Genomic DNA, 21,370 nt, shown 5'->3' with positions numbered 1-21,370 from the left:
CCGCCATCCCTTATACACTGTGTATGTGCAAAATCAGGTATTCCAAAATCTCTCTCCCCCCCCCCCTCCCAAATTCCAAGATCAAAAAAATCTTTGGTCCCAAGTATTTTGGATAAGGGAGACTCAACCTGTAGTAGGACCTATGTTACAGACATTGTAATTTCTGATCTTCACCCAAAGGGTAATGTTGTGGGATGTGATGTGGTATGGAAAAACTTTCAGTTGCAGCATATTGATTAGAAGAGGCAAATACTGAAAAACAGTATGTTTCAGCCAGTCTTCTGATAATTCGGAGAAGCGTTCTCTTCTTTTTCCTCTGTGAACATTGTGAATAAATATATCATGTGAAATAACTTCTCAAAAGTTGATCATTCCCATTTTGCATATGAAGAGCTGAGGCTCCAAACTTGTTTCTAATTCATTGCATGGCTGCAGAGGTCAATGCTATATTTGTTGCCACACTGTGACTACTTGCATCTGCCTTCAAATCCGTTTGTCTATATGTTTTGAAGATATAAGTGCTGTGGAGAGCAAACACTCACTTCCATGCAGTAAAGATAACTATGACAATACCATGTCAGCTCCATATCATAGTTCTTTTTGGCATATGCTGAATATGTGTTTTTCTGAGTGCTTAATGATGCTAAAACGTTGCTCTTAGGCTGAATAAACATTACATAATATTATTGACTTACAGAATAGGGGGAGAAAAAGCTTATACTGCAATTTAAACTGATAAGCTTTATCTAGGAATAGTCCATTTAGAGTATTTTCTGTATGTCGATTGAGTGTTTGCCATGTTTGCTTTATCAACTGGTTCAGTGTCATAGCTAAATATTTGGTTAGTCTGCTTGATTGGACTGCAACAGATGTGAATGATATCCACTGTATAAGGTTATTTAAACATTTATGTTCAAAAATTGGAGCTTAATGCTTATAATTTTGAATATCCTATATTATTTTGATTATGCTCGGTACAGACTTATGTCCTTTCTGTAACATGGGAACTAATTTTGGAGGAAAACTAAGTAATGTTTCACATTGTCAAATATTTAGAAATTTTGGTATTGTTTTCTGTAATAATTTATGTTATATTATTCTTTATTGTATAGTAGTCTTGTAAGGTAGTTCTTCAGAAGCACTGCATGTTCTTAGTTTGAAATAATGTTCTTAGTGTAAAGTAAAATTGAAACGAACCGTTCCAAAGGTTGCTTGTGATGATAGTAAAATACTCATATCTTAGTTAGCCATAATCTTTTAATGAAAATTATTATTTTAAATATCTGTAGCAGAATAAGTATGAAAATTTTAAATAGTGATTTTACGCTGCAGTTGTTTGCAATCTTAGCTGGAAACCAGTCCCATTGAACTCTGTAATTTTAAAACGTGAGTTATTGAGTTAATATGGAAAGGGTGATCTTTTCGATAGCAGGCTAAAATCTTTTTACTCAGACAGTCTTTTAAAGATGAAGGTTTTAAAGATCTAGTCAGAGGTTCCTGTGGTTTTTAACTTGAATATGTTTAAATGGATTTTAACTGTGATTTTTGAAAATACTGTTTATATTTAATTCAGTTTTAGTGTTTGCTTATTTGTATATTTTAAATGAGGGGGTGCAATGGATTAAACAACTGAGCTGCTGACTGAAAGCTCGGCAGTTCATATCCTCAGAACGGGGTGAGCTCCTGCTGTTATCCCCAACTTCTGCCAACCTAGTAGTTCAAAAACAAGCAAATGTGAATAGATCAATAGGTACTGCTTCGATGGGAAGGTAATGGCACTCCATTCAGTCATGCAAACCACATGACCTTGGAGGTGTCTATGGACAGCGCCAGCTCTTCGACTTAGAAATGGAGATGAGCACCACCGCTCAGAGTTGGACACAACTAGATTTAATGTCACCTTTACGGTATTTTAAATTGTATGAAAATAGTTTGAGTCTCCTTTGGGAGAAATAAAGTGAGGTATAATAATAATAATAATAAGAAGAAGCATTACTGATCCATGGTTTTAATTTTTTTCTCCTGTATCATTTTCTTTTTAGTAAGACGAAGCAAGGTCTCTTGCCTAGTTTGGAGGATCTGCTGTTTTATACCATTGCAGAAGGACAAGAAAAAATACCAGTTCATAAATTTATTACGGTAAGCTTTTTTTGTATGTGTGATTAAATTATTGGGCAGGGAGTGATGTTGTATGCCTTGTTATGAGCATCTATTAGAAAGGATATTTAAGTGTCTAAAGATAACATTTACTTGACATTATTTCTTCCCTCAAATTACAAAACTGCATGTATATTGGCATGTCTTGTACACATAGTCAAAGAAATAGAACCACTCTGCAAATATGTACTACACTGTATTAAAAAATAAGACCAGATGGCAACTAGAACTGGAGTTGCATATTTTAAAATGTTCAGAACAAGAAATATCTGAAATACTTTTTTATTTTTTCAGGCTCTAAAATCTACTGGTTTACGTACATCTGATCCAAGACTGAAAGAATGCATGGATATGTTAAGATTGACACTTCAAACAACATCAGATGGTGTTATGCTAGATAAAGATCTCTTTAAAAAGTAAGCACCGCTTCTTCAGTCTGGCACAGTTTCTTAAAATATATCTCGTTCCATTTATTGACATAGAATAATGTCTTAGTTCAGAAGGGGCGGGGGGATGAGGCCAGCCACACTGCTTTTAGAAATATTTATTTGTGAAAAAACTTCATTTTGCTGGTACACAGAGTGTACTGTGAATAAGAGAACATGTTCATTTGGATCCCTCTTTTTTTTAAAATGGATTTAGTTTTCAAACACTAGCTTCTTATTTATATTGCCCAGAATTCTAAACCAACTTTTCTTACCCCCCCCCCCCCCAAGAAAAAAAACAACACCCTGATGGAAACATTCAGCTGTGTTTTGATTACCAGCAAAATTAGTCTCCTTTTCTCTGTGCAGCTGCCATGATTGTAATGGTTTCCTGCTTGCTTTACCAACTGGTAAAGCGGAGAGGTAAGAGTTACAATCATGTCAGTAGTGTCAAACTTGTGACTAAGTAGCCATTGTGAATATAGAAGCATTATCTATATTTACTTCTGCATAACTGTTTTGTATTTGCTCCTTAAGTCATGATTTTAACGCTATTGCAACATTTGCAATCCCTTCCCAACCAACTTTATCTGGGTCAGCTGCATGGGAAGAAGGAGCTGGTCCATTCTGCTGGTGACTGGAGTATGGTAGCATTACATTTCTAAGTACCTGATACAGAATTTCAGTCACATACCCTGTATTTAATTTTAATCTAGTGTGCTATCGAATCTAATGCACACTTGAATTTCAAAAAAACAAAATAAAAACCAAAACCAAAAAGTATTTGCTGGCAAATGTAATGTGCAGCAGTAGAAAGTACACTCTTTGTAATTAGTTCCAAAAAGGGGCTGTGAGCTTAGAATTCTTTCTTTAAAAATAAAAACAGTTAGATCACCAAATCTTCCAACAATGGAAAGTAACACCAAAGAATCAGGTAACCATTGATGGGAAGATGGGAAGGAAAGGAAAACAGGAGGAAATTTAAAATGGAAGGAAAAGAAAAAAAGGAGGATGACAAGGAAGAAAGGAGAAAATGGATGGAGGATAGAAAGATGGTAAGAAAAGAGAAAGGAAGGAGGGAGGGAGGGAGGAAAAGATGGGAGGAAAAGAAGAAAGGAAGAAAATAGGAAAAAAGAAAAAAATGAGAGAGGAAAAGGGAAAAAAAACAATTACATGGTTTTAAAAAGAACATTTGGAATGAGATATCTTCTTGAGCAGTGGTTCCCAACCTTTTTTTGACCAGAGACCACTTTCACCAGGGACTGTTCTCCAACATTAATACCAAAAGGGTTACGAATTGGTTTTTGGTCAACTTTAGATTCGACTTGATTATTTGGGGCTTCTGATTCAGAAAAACTGCATTGGAAAGACCACATCAGCTCTAGCTTCTGATACAGAACATATGCCATCCAGTAGTCACCATCTGCTCATATTTAATAAGACTTGACGCTATAAGAGGGCTTTGCAAGACCAGTCATTCTCGTCGCAACGGTGTAGTAACAGTGAGGCCGCAGACCATATTTTAGTTCTTGTGGACCACCAGTGGGCCACGGATCACAGGTTGGGAACCACTGCTCTTGAGGAATAAAGCTCTCTAGATTTCCACAATCTGGAAAACCTTTGATGGCTGTGCATTTTGGCAGCATGATGTGGCTTTTAATTAAAGACTGTTGCCAGAATTTGTTGTTTTTATAGCTCCTGTTAGCTTTATATGTCTGGTTTTAAAGGTTTTATAGGTTTTAATGTTGATATATTGTATTTTATTTCATATGGTATCATTGTGTGCTTTGTGAGTTACCCCAAATCCCTACAGGAGATGATGGCGGGGTACAAATAAAGTTTTATTATGACCATGATGGTGATGGTGATGGTGTTTAACTCTTTTAATTGGAGTAGTAAAGTGTAGGCATTTGGTACTAATCCTGATTGCAAGGAGTAGGCTGACTCCTAATCTTCTAGGGTCAGAAGCAATGAGCTTAGAAGAGATTTTTGGAAGTGACCCCCCCCCCCAATTTTCATAAATTAATAACTCTGGATATTTAGGCTTTTGGTTGTTTACTTGACATGTAGGCACACTGCTCTGCTGTGTAGTTACTTGTTTGCAATAATGTAATGCAGCACACTGTTCTGCTCCATTGTGTTTTTCAAAAATAGTAACTGGAAGTAATTTCTGATTGCAGTCCACAGTTCTTGGAGACCACCCCAAATAGCAATTGAACTTGTATGGTCTCTTTTTGTCTGATAAAATGGTGAGAAGCTGAGTAAAGTATAGGGAAATTTGAGGCTTCCAAAAACGGGTTGCAAGGGCCTCTTGCCTCCTGTGGATTTCATGGGGACATCAGTATAAACAAGTGGTTCCCAATCTTTGGTTCTCTGGGTGTTTGGACTTCAGTTCCCACGATTCCTAACAGCTGGGGTTTCTGGGAATTGAAATCCAAAATAACTGGAGGACAAAAGGTTGGGAACTACTGGCATAAGCAAGTACCAAACATACATTCTTCAATTTCACAACTGTTTCCTCAATAGTTTAAGAAGCATGTGGGCTATATATCCACAGGCTTTGAGTTGTACTTACATGGGTAGTATAAAGACTATTGGATTGGAAATACAGATTATTGTCATAACAACAAACTGATGCACATGCTTCTTCAGGAAATAGAAAGATAGAAACTTAACTTTGTATGAATCCTTTTTGAAGATTAAAAAAAATTCAGACATGTTGGAAGATATGTATAGCTTGCTACTTTGTATGAGATAATCCACTCCAATTACAAATCTCATATTTAATAGTTTCTCTTGAAATTTTTGGAGCTTCTCAAGTCATAGTCTCTATTACAGTTCATTTTTTTCAAAGCTCGTATCATATCTTTCCTGATTAGTAATGTGTTTTGATGAGGTGTAACTTCTTGATTGTTAAATTTTGATCTTTTACATACTTTCAAATCATTTCTATTCATTAAATATCATGGTCTTGATACATATTAGAATTTACGCTGGAGTTGTGGCTTTTTCCCCAAAAATGGAACATGGCTCTCATCTAGTTATTTCAGCCTGTTGTTAAAGCAGAAGAAAAAGCAAAATTAAACATAATGTATGTGATTGTAGTAAAAGCAAACTTTATGTTCTAAAACTCACTAGAACTTAAGGTGCATTTTTAGGAACTGATTTTATTTCTATAGGAGTGAATTTTATGCAGCTGTCGTACAGACCTTGTTAAAATGCAACAGCCAGCAGTCCCCAAAAGCATAGCCAGTTATGACTAGATTTGAGGCCCTGCAGTGAATAACAACATTCAGTGGCATTTTTACTCATATAACCATGTTTATGTTTTGCAGGTGTGTTCAAAGCAACATTGTCTTACTTACTCAGGCTTTCAGGCGCAAGTTTGTAATTCCAGATTTTATGTCATTTGCTTCCCACATTGATGAGTTGTATGAAAATGCTAAAACACAATCTGGAGGAAAGGTGAGTGCACTGATAAAATAATTGCCATGTTTTTAATATTTGTATCATATAAGAGCAACATTTTAAAGACTGAATAGTTGCTGTTGAAGTTCTTGTTTCAAAACCTGTTCCTAAGGCTGAGAAAAATTAATTTGTTTTTGCCTTGAAATGTTTTTTTTTTGTTTCTGTAAGATACCAATGTTTTGCTTTTTTATGGATACAGAGAGGCGTGTTGCCTCTAAAACATAATTCTCATAGATTTACAATAGCACTGTTTGCAATGCTCCTTTTCCTTGAAGTATACATAGTTATGTACATGCTGTAGGTTATCACAAGGATTACGTGCCTCTCATACCAGTCTAGTTACATACTTCAGGTTCAGAACAAAAGTAACCTTTATTGCGCAGATTATGTTGGAAGATTACACCTTTTCTTAAGAGCCTTGTTTATATAAACATATTTTTAGAAGGAGTTGAACAAGTAAAATGGAGAGAGCAAGACTGTTGTCAGTAAATTCAACTACAAGTAGATCTTATGTCCAATGAAACATTCTCCATTGAAAGTTGCTTATGTTAAAGCATAAGAGGGGAGATATTAGTACAGCAGAGTACTTAACATTTTATAGTTTTTATAGTTATACATTCCTTATCCTAAGAGTGTTAACTGCTTTTGCATTTCAAGGCCAGGTAGGGTAGACTTGTAAATTCTAGCAAGAACATTTTCTATTTAAGTTTTTTTCTAATTTTTGGCTGTATAGTTGGCCATCTCTTACCACAGATTCTTTTTTAATTTCCCTAAACAAAGTTTAATTTTGCAATTTCATGTAAGGGATAACATCTCATTACACCACTGTGTGTAATGGTACTTGGCAGTGCCTGGCAGTTTCCTCTTTCTTATCAGGATATTTAGCTGAGGGTTTGGAAGTTACTTTAGTCTTATTTCTTCTTTCACTGTGTATTTTGTTTTTGTTTTTCTTAGGAATTCTGTTGTCCTCCATTTTGAGGATTATTACTTGCCAAGGCAAACCTTTTCCAAATGGATACACATTCAGGTCCAATAGAATTATAAAAATGAGGAAAAGACCTCATTTTGCATAATGGCGAAGTGTTTACTATACACTTATTTTTTTTCTTCATCTTTCTAGTGAGTTTTTGTTAGAATATTAATAATATTCTGTTTTATCTCCAAAAAGATTCTCAAAGAATCTTAAACAACACTAAAACAATGCAATAAACAATTTGAAACCTAAAAAGATATAGACACTAAAATAGGATTAAACATAGAAAGTATTACATTATATTATTATTGTCAACTTGGGAGTTACCTGAAATAGTAATTTATGTTATTTTTGTTTTTGATAGGTTGCTGACTACATTCCACAACTGGCTAAGTTCAGTCCTGACTTGTGGGCAGTGTCTGTGTGTACAGTTGATGGACAGAGGTATTGTATAACATCTTAAATACAGAGATATCCAAATAATGTCGACTATTAGGACAGAAGCAGAGCTTTTACCTGGGGAAACTGCATTTGTTATCAGTCAGTTCAATCTTGTCCTATCCTCTGGGGTATTGGCTATCTTTCCCAATTTGATGTTATCTGCAAATTTGATAAGCATGCCTTCTGTTCCGTAGTCCAAGTTACTGACAAAAATGTTGAATACCACTGGGTCCAGAACAGACCTCTGAGGCACTGCACTGGTCATGTCTCTCCAGGATGAAGAGGAAGCACTCTTTAGGTTCCCAATCCACCAAGCTATAGCATCCAACTCTAGCCCACATTTTACTAGCTTCTTTGTGAGAATATTGTTGGAGAAAGGCCTTATCAAAGGCCTTACTGTAATCAAAATGTTATAGCCACAGCATTCCCTTCCTCTAACAATCTTGTAGCTCTTTCAGAGAGAGAGAGAGAGAGATTTAGTCTGGATGACTTGTTTTTGGGAAATCCATGTTGACTTTTAATGAGCATAACATTCCTTTCTAATTGTATACTTGTTGTCCGTTTAATGATCTGCTTTGGAATCTTTCCTGGTATTGATGGTGGTAATGATTCGGTGATGCCTCCCCCCCCCTTTTTTTTATGTTCAGTTTAAAAAGGAATGGCAGTTAGAGAAGTCAGTTAAGCTTTGAGCCTTGTTAGAGAATATCTATTGAGCTTTGAGTCAGCTTTGAGTGTAGAAGTATTTTATTGTGCAGAAGCTAATGTTAGAAGCTAGTAAATTGTTGAGGCTTGTATTTTCTTTTAAAGCGAGCTCTTATTGAGAGCTGTGTGGAACAGCATAGTTCGTTAAGAAACAGTTAAACTTTATACGTTTTAAGATATAAACTCCCAAAAGAAATGTACTTGTATCATTGAATGCAAGAAGAAATAAGTAAACAACCATTGTTATTGTAAAAAAAAGTCTGCTTGATTCTTTGCCTGTCTAAAGCATCAAATAAACTCAAGGAATACTCCTTTCAAATTCTGCTTCTCCTGATGGGTTGCAATCCTAACAGTTCGTGATCCATCCATTATCCTCAAAAAAATTCTTTTTAAAAAAATCTTTATTAGATATTTTCATAGTACATATAATTTATAAAGTGATAATTTTAAAATCCAATAGAACAAGAAAAAGAATAGAGAGAGAGAGAGAAAAAAAAGAGAAATGTGTGAAAAAGAGAAGAAAAGAAAAAAGGGGGGTGGGGATTGTGAAAAGTAAAAATATAGAGTTTTCAGTCTTGCTTCCGGGTTGTTTTGAAGAGGGTTTTTTCCTTTTCTTTCTTGAGAGCCTTTCTAATTTTTCTTTTCTTCATCCCCAATAATTTTCATATTCCCACCTGTCTGTTCATTTTTAAAAACAAATGGGACAGTGTACAATGACTAATAAACTTTTTTTTCTTGCAGACATTCTATTGGAGATACCAAAGTACCATTTTGTCTTCAATCCTGCGTAAAGCCCTTGAAGTATGCCATTGCTGTTAATGACCTTGGCACTGAATATGTACACAGATATGTTGGTAAAGAACCTAGTGGACTAAGATTCAACAAATTGTTCCTCAATGAAGACGGTAAGTTAATTGTATTTGGCATTGCCACTTCCCAGTATGCTAGCAAACAAGGCAGAGGTAGAAGATCCAGTAAGTGATGGAGAAGAAGGGAATGGTGTGTTTATCTCTCTCTGTGGATTAATTTTTACAGGATTTTCCTTACTATAAAAAACTACATTTTCTTCTGAAATTAGATCTGATATAAAAGAATAAGAAAAAAATATTATTTCTTGTTTTACGAAAGTGAGTAAGAAGATGGTATGTGCATTTTTAAGCACTTGGTAGAGAGTTCAGGTAGCAGGTTAATTCCAGCAAACATAATTGCATGAACTCTGTAACATTTGTAAGTCTGATATTGTTCTTGTGGAATTAGGGCAAAATGCTCCAGGGCAGGGGGAAAACAAGGCATAATAGTTGCCTAGTATATTTCTATAGCTTGACTTGGACACATCACTTCTATGTTGTGTATATTAAAAATATATTTCCCCTCTTGATATATAACATAAAAATTGAGAAGCATATAAGACTACAGGTAGTCCCCAAGTTAGGAACAAGATTGGTTCTGTAGGTTTGTTCTTAAGGTGAATTTGTTTGTAAGTTGGAACAGGTACATCTTTAAAGTGTAACTCCAGCCAAAAATCTATATTTTTTTAGCTTTGGATAGCATAGTGAAGGGTTAACACGTTTGTGGTATTTGTTTTGCTCAATGTGAAATAGACTTTAAATATGGCAGTGGTGGAAAGCATCAGGATTGTCACTACTAGAAAACTGCTACTAATCATATATGTGACATAGTAATTCAGTTATTATGTGTGTTTAAGCGACTGAGTTCTTGAGCTAAATGGACAGATATTGTACGAAGGCAAGAAATACTGTGAATTGTCTTGTGACAAAATGCTGTGTATTTGGCTCCTTCCACACAGCTGAATAAAATCCCACATTTTCTGCTTTCAATTGGAATATTTGGCAGTGTGGATTCAGACAACCCAGTTCAAAGCAGTTATTTTGGGATTTTTTTGCCTTGGTATCCTGGGTTATATGGCTCTGTGGAAGAGTCCTGAGTCCCTAGAGGCTTGGATTTAGAGTAGAATTTGTGAGACTTGGTTTGAATTAGAGGACATTCCAACCTTACCTCCTCCTCTTCATCTCAGTCCCAGTAAAGAGCTAATTCAAAGGGTAGGGGACCTGTCATGATGGTCTGGGATGTGGCAGGGGGGAATTTGGAGAAGGAGACTATCCAATGGTGGTATTTACTTATGTTTGTCCAGCCAGAAGACTTAGTTAAGAAATGTAACTTTAAAATCTCTTAAGTATTCCTGGTAAACAATATACCAAATAAAATCAAGGTTCTTATAATAAAAGTAGAAGTTGTGACTTCAATTTTTTGAACATGACTTGATTTACGCGATCTTCCAGTTCAAAATATATTACCCATTTGGTAAGTTAAACATGGTGTGCTTTTGTGTATAGCTTCTTTATATAGATTCCCTCTCACCACATATTTGTTGAAATAGGAAATTGAATTGGTGTTCTGGTGAGTAATTTAGCTCCGAACAAAATGCAGGGTTTCTTAGTGATAAATGTGCATACTTCCAGTAGCTCTTGCTTGGTAAGAGAAGACAGCTCTCAGTTGCTAAGATACTGAATTAATTTTTAATAGAATGAGAATTAAGAGATGGCATTTGAAGACCATGTGATCTTTCCACTGTGGAATACATTTCCTGTGTTTGTGCATCTGAAAGGAAATGCTACAGGCTCAGAAAAAAGCATTTTGTTCTAAAATAATGGTTACAAGGCTGATATTGATTAATACATGTAAATGGCTATATCATGCATTAATTTTATTCCCATAGATACTGATTAGACCTATTGAATCTGTACTTTACATCAAATCTGAATCTTCTAAAATTTTCAATATATTTTCTTCCCTGTCTCACCAGTAGAAAGAGAGAGGGTGCCTAGTGTTGTGTGTTGTAGTGTTTCGATGCAAGGATTTAATGGAGCATAGAAAATAGTCTAGATATATTTCTGGGTTGTACAGTAATTGACACTGGTTTTTATTGATACACTAAAAATAACCTTGAGGCACATGTTTGCTATTTCCATAGGCTCACTATAAATGTCTTCCTCTGCTCTTGCAGGATTCATTTGTTGAAATTATTAGCCTTCGGACATAAATAGTTGTGCAGTTCTTGATGTATTTAGCTTCAGATTTCAGACCGTTAACTTCTTGGGAGTGATTTACTAAGCTCTTAATGCATAAAAACTAGAGTAGTTCAGCATTTTTGGAAGAAATCCAAGTGTGCAACTGTCTGCAGCCTATTCCAAAGGCAAAACGTGTCAACTGATGTGTCTAGAAATTACGGCTGTGTGCCAGCTCAATATTTCATTAAGGGCAGGACACATGTACAGGCAGTCCCCAAGTTACAAATGAGAGTTGAATTCCCAAGTTAAATTTGCATGTACATCAGAACAAGTACATTTTAAAGTGTAACTCTCTCTCTATATATATATGGGGTTTGTATAGCATGGGGAAGGATTAAAATCCTTGGGGTGTTTGTTCTGCTATCTACTTTGTTCACAAGATTTCACTGCCTTTTCTGTCCCTGTAATAATTGGATTTTGAAAAAAAAGACTTATTGTGGAAACAAGGATTGGTGAGAAAGCTTCAGTGGAGACACCTTTTCCCCATGATCACTTTTTCAAGAGTGAATTTCCCTTCTGAGGAGTAGATTTCTCTCACTTCTTTCTCACCTCTGTTCTTAACTATGAGTCATTTGTAAATTGAATGTTTGTAACTTGGGGACTGCCTGTACTTTCATTGACTAACTTAGACATCCTGGATCACTCCGCTATCTTAGCATTTTGCATGATGAAAACACTGAAAACAGTTGAAGTCATTTCTCTTCACTGTAGTAACATTCTAAATTACTCACACTTGTTCAAAGGCTGCAACACATTATTTGTGCCTGACATGGTTCTTATAGTTCATTGGTTCTCAACCTGGGGTCCCCAGATGTTTTTGGCCTACAACTCCCAGAAATCCCAGCCAGTTTACCAGCTGTTAGGATTTCTGGGAGTTGAAGGCCAAAAACATCTGGGGACCCCAGGTTGAGAACCACTGTTATAGATCATTAATGCAATTTGTAGGAAGGATAGTGTTATTGTTAATTATATATAGTGTAAAATAAATTCACAGGAGGTAAATTTGTATGAATGAATCTCCTTTTATTTTGCAGACAAACCTCACAATCCTATGGTGAATGCTGGTGCAATTGTGGTCACTTCTCTGATCAAGGTAAAATGTCTACACTTAATTTTCTTGAGAACTGTATTGCAAATAGTTTTGTGGAGAATTATGTTGTGTAGTGTCAGGCTCCACACAAGCCCTGAAACATTATTGATAAGGCACTTTACTGTGGTTTGCAGCTCACAAAAGCATGTAATCAAACGATTGGGGCTATGAAACAGTTCCAGTTCATAAAACCATTGTCTGAAACTGTTTTTGGAGGTTGTTTTCCCATTCTTGTTCAAAAAGCAGTTTGGGAGATATGGTGCAAACATTAGAAAATATCCTGTTGTATTATATCTCCAGTATTTTTATTTTATGTTTGAAAAAGCACTCGTATAATATCCCGGACTGCTATTTGAAACTCGTTGGGTTAAAGAGTTCTTTCTCTGTAATAGTAGGCAGGCATGTGCCTCTAGATTGTGGCTAGAATTAAAGAAATGTTAGAGAACATGACACCTTCTATTTGTAATTTTTATGTTTTTCTATGAAGCACGTGACTTAATTTAAAATTTCAGACATCCATTTTGATGTGCAGTTTAAAGTGCTTCCTTAATGTCATTCTGAATATTTGCTTCTCTTAGTCTTTTGAGAATTTATAAGAAAAAATAATGCATTATAGACACTCCTGAGTATACTTTGGAGTTAATTTACAGCTTCATGAGGAACAAAGCATGTCTTCATAGCAAACCTTCTCATACTTTACCAATCTAAGATTGTCTTCCTTCTTAGATAAATCTGTTTAAGAAATGATTTAATAATGTTTTGGATGTAGTGGTTCTAACCATGTTTATACACATATTCAAATTTTTATGTTGAAAGGCAGGATTGCTCTTAATGTTTATAATTTAAACTATTTCTAGATTTTGCATAGTTTATATGCCTTAATTTCAAATTCAATGTAATATAATTTCTGCTATAAGAAAATTTTACCTTGATGTTATTAATCTCTGGAGCTATATATAGGTGTCAATGAACATTTCTGCATACTTTATAAATAGAAGATCTTAAAATGATCAATGTAAACAGTTATCTCTTAACTTGTGTTCATTTTCTATTGAATCAGTTTCACACTTAGCTGTGAAAGGGTATTTTACTCTTCGATCATAATTTTTTGCTTTTCTTTGTATTGAAGAAGGTGTAAACACGTCCTGCTTTAAATATTTATCTTTGATAGCTATAGGTGAAGGAAAATGGCCTTAAGTATTGACAGGTAAATTTATACATGTTTAATTTTTTTCCCTGTAGGTTAAATATTTAAGAGATTCATGTTGAACATGATTTTTTGAAACAAATGATAGAGCATCGAATCATTGAGTGTTCTTGCTATGGTCTAGCTTTTTACATGGTAATCTAAGCTGTGATTGGGAGCACTACTTTTTTCTTTTGAAAACTTGGTCTCCTCTAATGAGTGGAATTTCTACTATTTTTAAGACAATCTCAGAATGCCAGTGGAGGCTTCAGATTCTTGTACTATAGTGCAACGTTACTTCTTACTGCATGAAACCGTATTAAAAGAAAATGTTAGCAATTTTTTTCTAGTCAATACTGGATTGCATAAAAACTTTGCATGTCGTATCCGCATGTCCAAGAGACATAAATCACCACACTGCATCATTACATGTTGAAACTGATTGTAAAACATTTTTTGTGTTACATAGCTGCTAGGAAGCTATTTCATCAGAATCAAGGACTGAATCCAGTTCTTAGTCCCAACTAGAGCAGACTCATTGTTTAAAAGGTTGACTCTTATATAATTCATAGAATCATAGAATCATAGAATCATAGAATCAAAGAGTTGGAAGAGACCTCATGGGCCATCCAGTCCAACCCCCTGCCAAGAAGCAGGAATATTGCATTCAAATCACCCCTGACAGATGGCCATCCAGCCTCTGTTTAAAAGCTTCCAAGGAAGGAGCCTCCACCACACTCCGGGGCAGAGAGTTCCACTGCTGAACGGCTCTCACAGTCAGGAAGTTCTTCCTAATGTTCAGATGGAATCTCCTTTCTTGTAGTTTGAAGCCATTGTTCCGTGTCCTAGTCTCCAAGGAAGCAGAAAACAAGCTAGCTCCCTCCTCCTTCACGCTATTCAATAGGGCCATTCTAGATGGACTACGAGATTTAACCCCATGTGTGTAATTAGACTGACTTCAGGTTTTTAAACTTCAGATAAAATTTGCTGAATGAAATTGGGTTGCTGTGAGTTTTTCAGGCTGTATGGCCATGTTCCAGAAGCACACTCTCTTGACGATTCACCCACATCTATGGCAGGCATCCTCAGAGGTTGTGAGGTCTGTTGGAAACTAAGCAAGTGGGGTTTATATATCTGTGGAGTGTCCTGGTTGGGAGAAAGAACTCTTATCTGCTTGAGGCAACGGTGAATGCACTATTGAGGTGTTTTTCTTGGGGGGAAAATGCATCTTAGAATCGATGAAATGCAGTATATGCCCTGCAGTTGGAGCCAACCATGGTGTTACTTTAGTAATGGGCTTTTGCATTTTTGTGTTTATTATTTTTTATTTCATAATAAATGAGATCTTATGTTTTAAATAAACCAGTGTCACGTGGGTAATGAAGGCTTAATCTACATCTCCCTAGTGCAATTTTGAAATCTCTCACCCTGTCATTCTGTCAGTGGGTTTGCTGGTTTGCAAATGCTAATTGCATTGTGTATGAGGAGAGAAGAAGGGCGATTGCTCTTGGGAATAGACCTGAGGAGGGAGAATTTAACCTCCATTCCCCATATAGTGTGGTTTCTGTGGGAATAGAGCAGGAGTCAAATCTAATATTTCTAATTCAAATGTAGATGCTAATTATTCAGTTAAATTAATTTTTAATTTGATTATAGCATTTGCAACTGTATTTATTGTGTGTACAGAGCCCTTGTTAGGTATTTTTGAATACAGCACGTTGCTAGACGGATCTTTAAGTTGAGGTGGGAAAGCATTTCCTCTTTTCTTAGTGGCTGTTTTCTTTTTCTCCTGAACACTCTGTGTCATTTGCTTGTCTGTCCAGTTGCTTCCGTAGAAGATTGGGTTTGACATTGCAGCAGACAATTTTCCTGCTCAAGTTTTCAGTTTTGTTAATAAAGAGAGTTGTTGAAAGGACTCAGATCTTCCCAGTGCTGCACAACTCAGCCTTTGTGCATGAGACTCACAAACTCTTTTATAGTATTACCTTGAATGTGAGTGACACGGAGCTAGTACTTCGACAATGTGTGGAAGAGGTTCATTAACCCCCTAGACCACATTGTCAGCTGTTAGCAAAAAAAAGTGGTTATCCATGAAAGGGAAAGGCATAAGAGAAGTGATCCATGGTGCAAGGGATCTTTACAACAACTAAACATAAACAACTAAACTGATGAGAATCAGCGACTTGTGAGTGAAGAATGTAGTCTGAGAAAACAGCTAATGCAAATTTTTCGTTAATATTCTTAAGTCATGACCATATTTTATTTATATACTTTTTGCTATTTAAGGTGTACTGTTTGACTAGTAAACACCTAGGGCAATGTGCAATAAAATTAAAATTTCACATAGCATTTCTGGAATGAATGATGCTTCTTTGTTGTGTTGTACGAACTTGATGGCAAGGCACTTCTTAAGAGATTTTACTCTGTATCCATTCTCATATTCAGAAAGTTCATGAGGGGAGGCTTCTCGACTGCATACAATCCTGACCATAAGATTGTGTTTTTAATGAAGCCAGTATATTTATGCAGGAAGGACACTCCGCCATTACTCAACAGATGCCTCATTAAGAGTGGATGGATTAATATATATAAATGAGAAAATACTATTTTCTCATTCTGTATCCATTGTGTAGAAATTTGACACTTTTGAGTCTGGTTTTAAATATCAATATGTACCGAGAAGCTGGTTTATCACACCGTTAATTTGAATATTAAAATTTAATAATGAAAACTGGATGGGCATACAAAGAATAAAACAATTTCAAGCGATAATGCACACATGTTCCAGTTCCAATATCCCAAGATTTAATCTATTTTAGTTAAATTCATTTCATTTTCCTAAATTCTAGCAAATTACTTGCCCATTACAAATGGCTTTTTTGTCATCCATAGTTACAACCCAATAGATTCTTGTATCATAATTAATCCTGTGGTCTGCCCATAATTTACAACATCTACATCAGCAGTTCCCAAAGTTTTTCAATAATTGAACCCTTCAGAAGACCTTTTCCCCCATGGAACCCTAACTCTGTCCCTAAGCATTGTGAACCCACAAAGTTCTTATTTCTTTCACCTACTCCTATTGCATGGGTGTTTTGTATTAAACACAACTGTCATATATCAGCAGTAGTTATTAGTCTTTATCCCCTCTCCCTCAAAATACTGCTTTTCAGTACAAATCTGTTTGTCTTGAAATACTTTCAAGTATTCTGTGATACATTTTATTCTAACCCAGAGTAAGTTTCCAAACCCAGAGTAAATTTTGAGTTTGTCCCTAGGTGTGAAGCAGCACCCTCTTGTTACTATTTCCATAGAGACTGAGAATCTTCATTAAGACAACAAAAATGCTGAAATACCATATATAGTCATAGTAAAAACCTTACTCAGAATTTTATGTAGTGAATTTAAAATCCATTTATGTAAATGATTTCAGCAATATCAATACTGTTATGGACAGTATAGTTAAGATGCTGTTACAAGACTTAAGAATTTGGATCATTTTAATTTTCTACAAGGGAGGGACTATTTACACAGGATTTCATAAAGGTACTGTATTTATTGGAAAGTTGAATAATATTGACAATGGTTATTTTCTCATTATTATATATTATTTGATTTAAAGGCCTGTAGATTATAGGCTACCGATATTGGTTAATTATTGGTCGTCCTTGCTGCAATATTGTATTCCGATGCATAAGAATCAATGGCAGCAATTCTGGATAAGGTGGACGTGTCCTAGTGACCAAATGAATTGATGTGAGGGGCAGTCTAACAGAGAGGTGTACCCCAAAATGTATTCTGTTTACTTGGTGTCTAGAACTGAACCAACTTCTGTGGACTCTCCCTGGGTTCACTTTTTCAATTATTGTGGTAGGCTTCTGAAAGAACACTTCCTTTCATCAAGCCCTAAGCCTATGGGTTATACATTTGCATTTTCTGCTATTTTTCTTCTGTTTTTCAAATGATGTTATATCAAAGTTATTTTATTGACATAGAGAGTTGCCCAATGCATGATCTCTTGTTTTTATTGAGCCTTCATTTATATAACACTTCAACTGTCAAAAAGGTTGTTGCTTTCCTCTTGACAACAACCTTTTATTCACTTTTGTAGAAGTAGTCATGCTGTTTCTTGCCAATGGCTCCCCAGAAACACCATATCTGAGGGTGAAACTTAAACCAGGATCTTCTAGGTCCAAATTCAAGCATACATTTCAAAGTGTGTAAGTACAAAATGAACAAGAGCTGTTAAAGAGCATTGTTTAGGCATAAAACACAAAATTATCACAGTGTATTCCTGTGTTTTTGAAGGTTTTAATTTTAACCATCAGTCAGAATTTAATTTTGGTTCTTTTTAGGCCAAGCCATATTACTGTTTTTGAATTGCTTCTGAGATATGTTTATGTTTAAACATTGTATTAAATGGTTTGTGGGTTCCATTTCTGCCTATTTCTATATCCTGTTTTGGAGACCTCCATGCACACAGTGGTGATTCTTTGTATTATTTGTTTTCTGATATTGAAATGAGGAAATATTTCCTATTTAGCAAGCTGTATAGGACTTAAGGACGGGCACATATAGGGCTTTGAATCAGATTGCTTATTTTTAAAAGTACTTAAATAAAAATATTGTGATTCATTATATTATAACATTGTGCGATTGATTAGTCAGCATTTAGAAAAGATATATATATATATATATATATATATACATACATATACATATACATTTGAACAGCAATATTAAGCACATATTTATACATGGGTTTGTTCCCCCCCCCCCCAATCTCTAATGATCATAAAATTGAAAACAATGAGTTTCTGATATCAAAACTGCATGCTGATGAAATACGATATAAATAAAATCAGCTCCAACCTTCTTATTTAATATTGGCGTGTGTATTTATGCATTCATTAAATTTGCATGAGTGACTTGTGTATCATTAGATTGTCTCAGTCTTAAAGTACCTATATCCATACACATGCATTTGCATATATACACAAGCGTGCATATACACATAAATATACATGCAGGCATGCACACACTAGGTGTACATATGTATATATTATGTTTGTGAAGTTACATATTGCATGTTACATTTGCAGACAGATGAATTGCTTATAAATTTAATTAGCAAAACATCGGAGCTATTATAAACTGGAAGACTATTCCTAGGCCAAAGCATAATGGGAAGAGAACAAGCAACACTCTTTATTCTGCCGTTACATGGAGGAAATGCCTTTGAGATTGCTATAGGAAAAAATTGCCTCACTAACAGTTGGTGCTTCCCTCCCTCCATGTTATATTAACTTTACAAAGATGGACAAGTTGTAGAAAGTCTGTTTTGAAAATAATGAGGGGAACACTGGCCTTGGCTGAGTTTGCTAACAAAAGTGAGGCGGCTGAATTTGAATTGAACTTCCCACTGGAAAGAAGAGTTCATGCACTGCAGGCTAAATAAAGACTTAGGGTTTTTATTAGTGAGTGTGAACTGATATCCAAATGGTGCTGCGGAAAAACAAGTTGTTCCTTTTGTGTATCAGCTTAAAGACAATTTGACCAATGCTGAAATAAGTTTGCTCTGATTCTGTATGCTTGCACTCTGTCTTGATTTTGCTGATAATATAAAACTTGTCAAAACATATTTAAGGGGTGGAGTTGGGGAGAACCAAACATTTCTGTACTTTGGCATTAAGGAGCTTTCTCCCTCTCCTTTGAATCTAGGGAGAAACGCAAAACTTGTTTCAGTTGAACTGTGTTAACCAATATACAACAATGATCAAGTACAGCATCCCGTAACTAATGCTGACCCATTTTCCCAAAGCAACATTCACTGTGCTTTTAAAAGGTTTTTTTGTGGTTTAAATGTTGTTACATATTTTACAGCATTAGGATCTATGGAATATTTTGACAACTGCAACAGTTCAATGAAGTTGGTAATTTCTTCTTTTAATTATTTTTCATTGAACAGATTTGGAGTTACACTTTTTTAAATAGTTTGTTTTTCTAATGCCTTACAACACAATGCTTAACCTTTTTAGCATATTTCTTAAATAGTCATTGACTCTGGGTAGCAACATTTTGACTTTATTGGTGCATAACGTTGATACAACAGTGTGGTATTCTTTCAGCTGGTGATCATACGTGTATGACTGCACATCACTAGATGAGCTGGTGCGTGTGGCTTCACAGATTATCCGCAAGACCCTAAATTACTTATAGAATGGGAAATGAGGCTGGCTTTATGCATTTCATTGAGTAGAATGCTGGTTCGTACAGGCTTCATGTTGTTTATTTCCTTTCCTCCTATGCTAAATATAGTGCAAAGTAATGTTTCTTTGATTGTTTTGAGGCAATCTGTTAGATAACTGAGATGAATGAAACATTACCTAGATGTTTTCTGTGGGTTCACTGAGACCTATTAATTTAAGGTAGTTTGTTTTTTTAATGGTAGTTGCAAGTAATATTGCTTTGAAAATGTCTAGCAGCCGAGTCCTTTGTACAGAGATAAAATGGTCCTTATTCTTACACTGCACCCACGTAAACCTATAAAGATCACTGGATCTGCCGTACTCAAAGTAAACCTCCTCGCTAGTACTTTAGAGCTGTCTTGACATAATATTTGAATAACTGATTGAGCAGGCATATATCTTCCCCAAAGTAATAGGCAACATATGGGAAGAAACAACAAATATCACTTAAGATTTGGATTAAAACAAATGCCCTTTTCAGACTTTGTGTTTAGAAGAAAGGCCTGTCATACCTACTCTGCCATTGATCCAGTGAATTTCCCATGTATCCATCAAACATAGATGGTTTAGGGGGATTGAGATTTAAAAAGAAACAGTGCAAGGGAGATAGATTTGGGTTGGTGCATGTGCATCTCCCAGATCTTGCAAATTTGCTCACCTGTATTTTAGAGGATATACCAGGGAAACGTGGGGCCCCCTGGTGGTGCAGTGAGTTAAACCGCTGAGCTGATTAACTCGCTGACCAAAAGGTTGGAGGTTCAAACCCCCAAAACCAAGGTTGACTTGTCCATGGGGCACTGTGAGTACTGCAACTTAACTCTTATCTTAAAAAAGGAACCATCCCCTTCTCGGAGTAGTGAAAGACAAGAACTTACTCTGTTCCAGGAGAACCTAAAAGAGGCACTAAGCCCCCCTCTATTCTCTGCCATGGTGCTTCTTCTGGCCTTTTTTGGATGTCTGGGCAAGGAAATTTCAGTAATGACCAGGGACGACTTCCACCCCAAGGTCCCCTTGGTGCTTTCCTTTCTCTGCAGACTTATTATAACAAAATAATTTTGGCCCCAAAACCTCCCTTCAAGTTATACAGGAGGTTGGCTTGTGCATGAGTATAATGTAATCATGGAATCAAATTTAAAGAAACCCTTGATTTTCAAAGCATCATGTGATGTTGAACTAAGGGTTGTATCAGAAGGATAAGAATGAGCATAAAGACTCAGTCTAGTCCCTTGAAGGATCACTATTGCCAAACTGATCATTTCTAAATGTTTCTTAATGCATTAATGTCCCACATTGACCAAGTACGCTGAACAGTATGCTTTGCTGCTCCACTGTCTGTTAGATTGGAGAACATTACACTGTAGAACTTGGGAAGACAGAAGATTTCCCAACTGTACCTCATGTCTTCCATACTACTTGCCATTTAGTACATTGAAGACATTCCCTGAGTTTTGAGAACAGCTTTTAGGTGGCAGGAATGGTGCATAAGCAAACATTCCCACTTTTCTGCCTTTACAGTAGTGGATACATTTTCTGTCTGTTTAAATGTAAATCCCATAAAATAACTAGCCACAACAGTGTGTCGTTTTGTGTC

General features: G+C 35.7%; 1 protein-coding gene across 6 annotated transcripts in view; it reads left to right on the top strand.

Moving 5' to 3' along the window:
- Nucleotides 1-21,370, top strand: part of GLS (glutaminase) — a 73,059-nt gene that overhangs the window by 10,698 nt on the left and 40,991 nt on the right. For 3 of the 6 annotated variants that reach the window (XM_060780623.2, XM_060780640.2, XM_060780632.2), the window contains exons 2-7: nucleotides 2,043-2,139; nucleotides 2,452-2,573; nucleotides 5,918-6,047; nucleotides 7,388-7,467; nucleotides 8,908-9,071; nucleotides 12,290-12,348. In XM_060780623.2, the coding sequence (XP_060636606.2) occupies nucleotides 2,043-2,139; nucleotides 2,452-2,573; nucleotides 5,918-6,047; nucleotides 7,388-7,467; nucleotides 8,908-9,071; nucleotides 12,290-12,348 (652 nt within the window). Of the gene's footprint in view, nucleotides 1-2,042; nucleotides 2,140-2,451; nucleotides 2,574-5,917; nucleotides 6,048-7,387; nucleotides 7,468-8,907; nucleotides 9,072-12,289; nucleotides 12,349-17,642; nucleotides 17,752-19,414; nucleotides 19,465-21,370 lie in introns of those variants that run through there. The other 3 variants (XM_060780653.2, XM_060780648.2, XM_060780663.2) reach the window with 3 other exon arrangements.

The sequence above is a fragment of the Anolis sagrei genome, chromosome 1 (genome assembly GCF_037176765.1).
Source record: "Anolis sagrei isolate rAnoSag1 chromosome 1, rAnoSag1.mat, whole genome shotgun sequence".
Lineage (NCBI taxonomy): Eukaryota > Metazoa > Chordata > Lepidosauria > Squamata > Dactyloidae > Anolis > Anolis sagrei.
The sequence above is the reverse complement of the archived record's forward strand: the minus strand, read 5'-3'. Positions and strand labels throughout refer to the sequence as shown.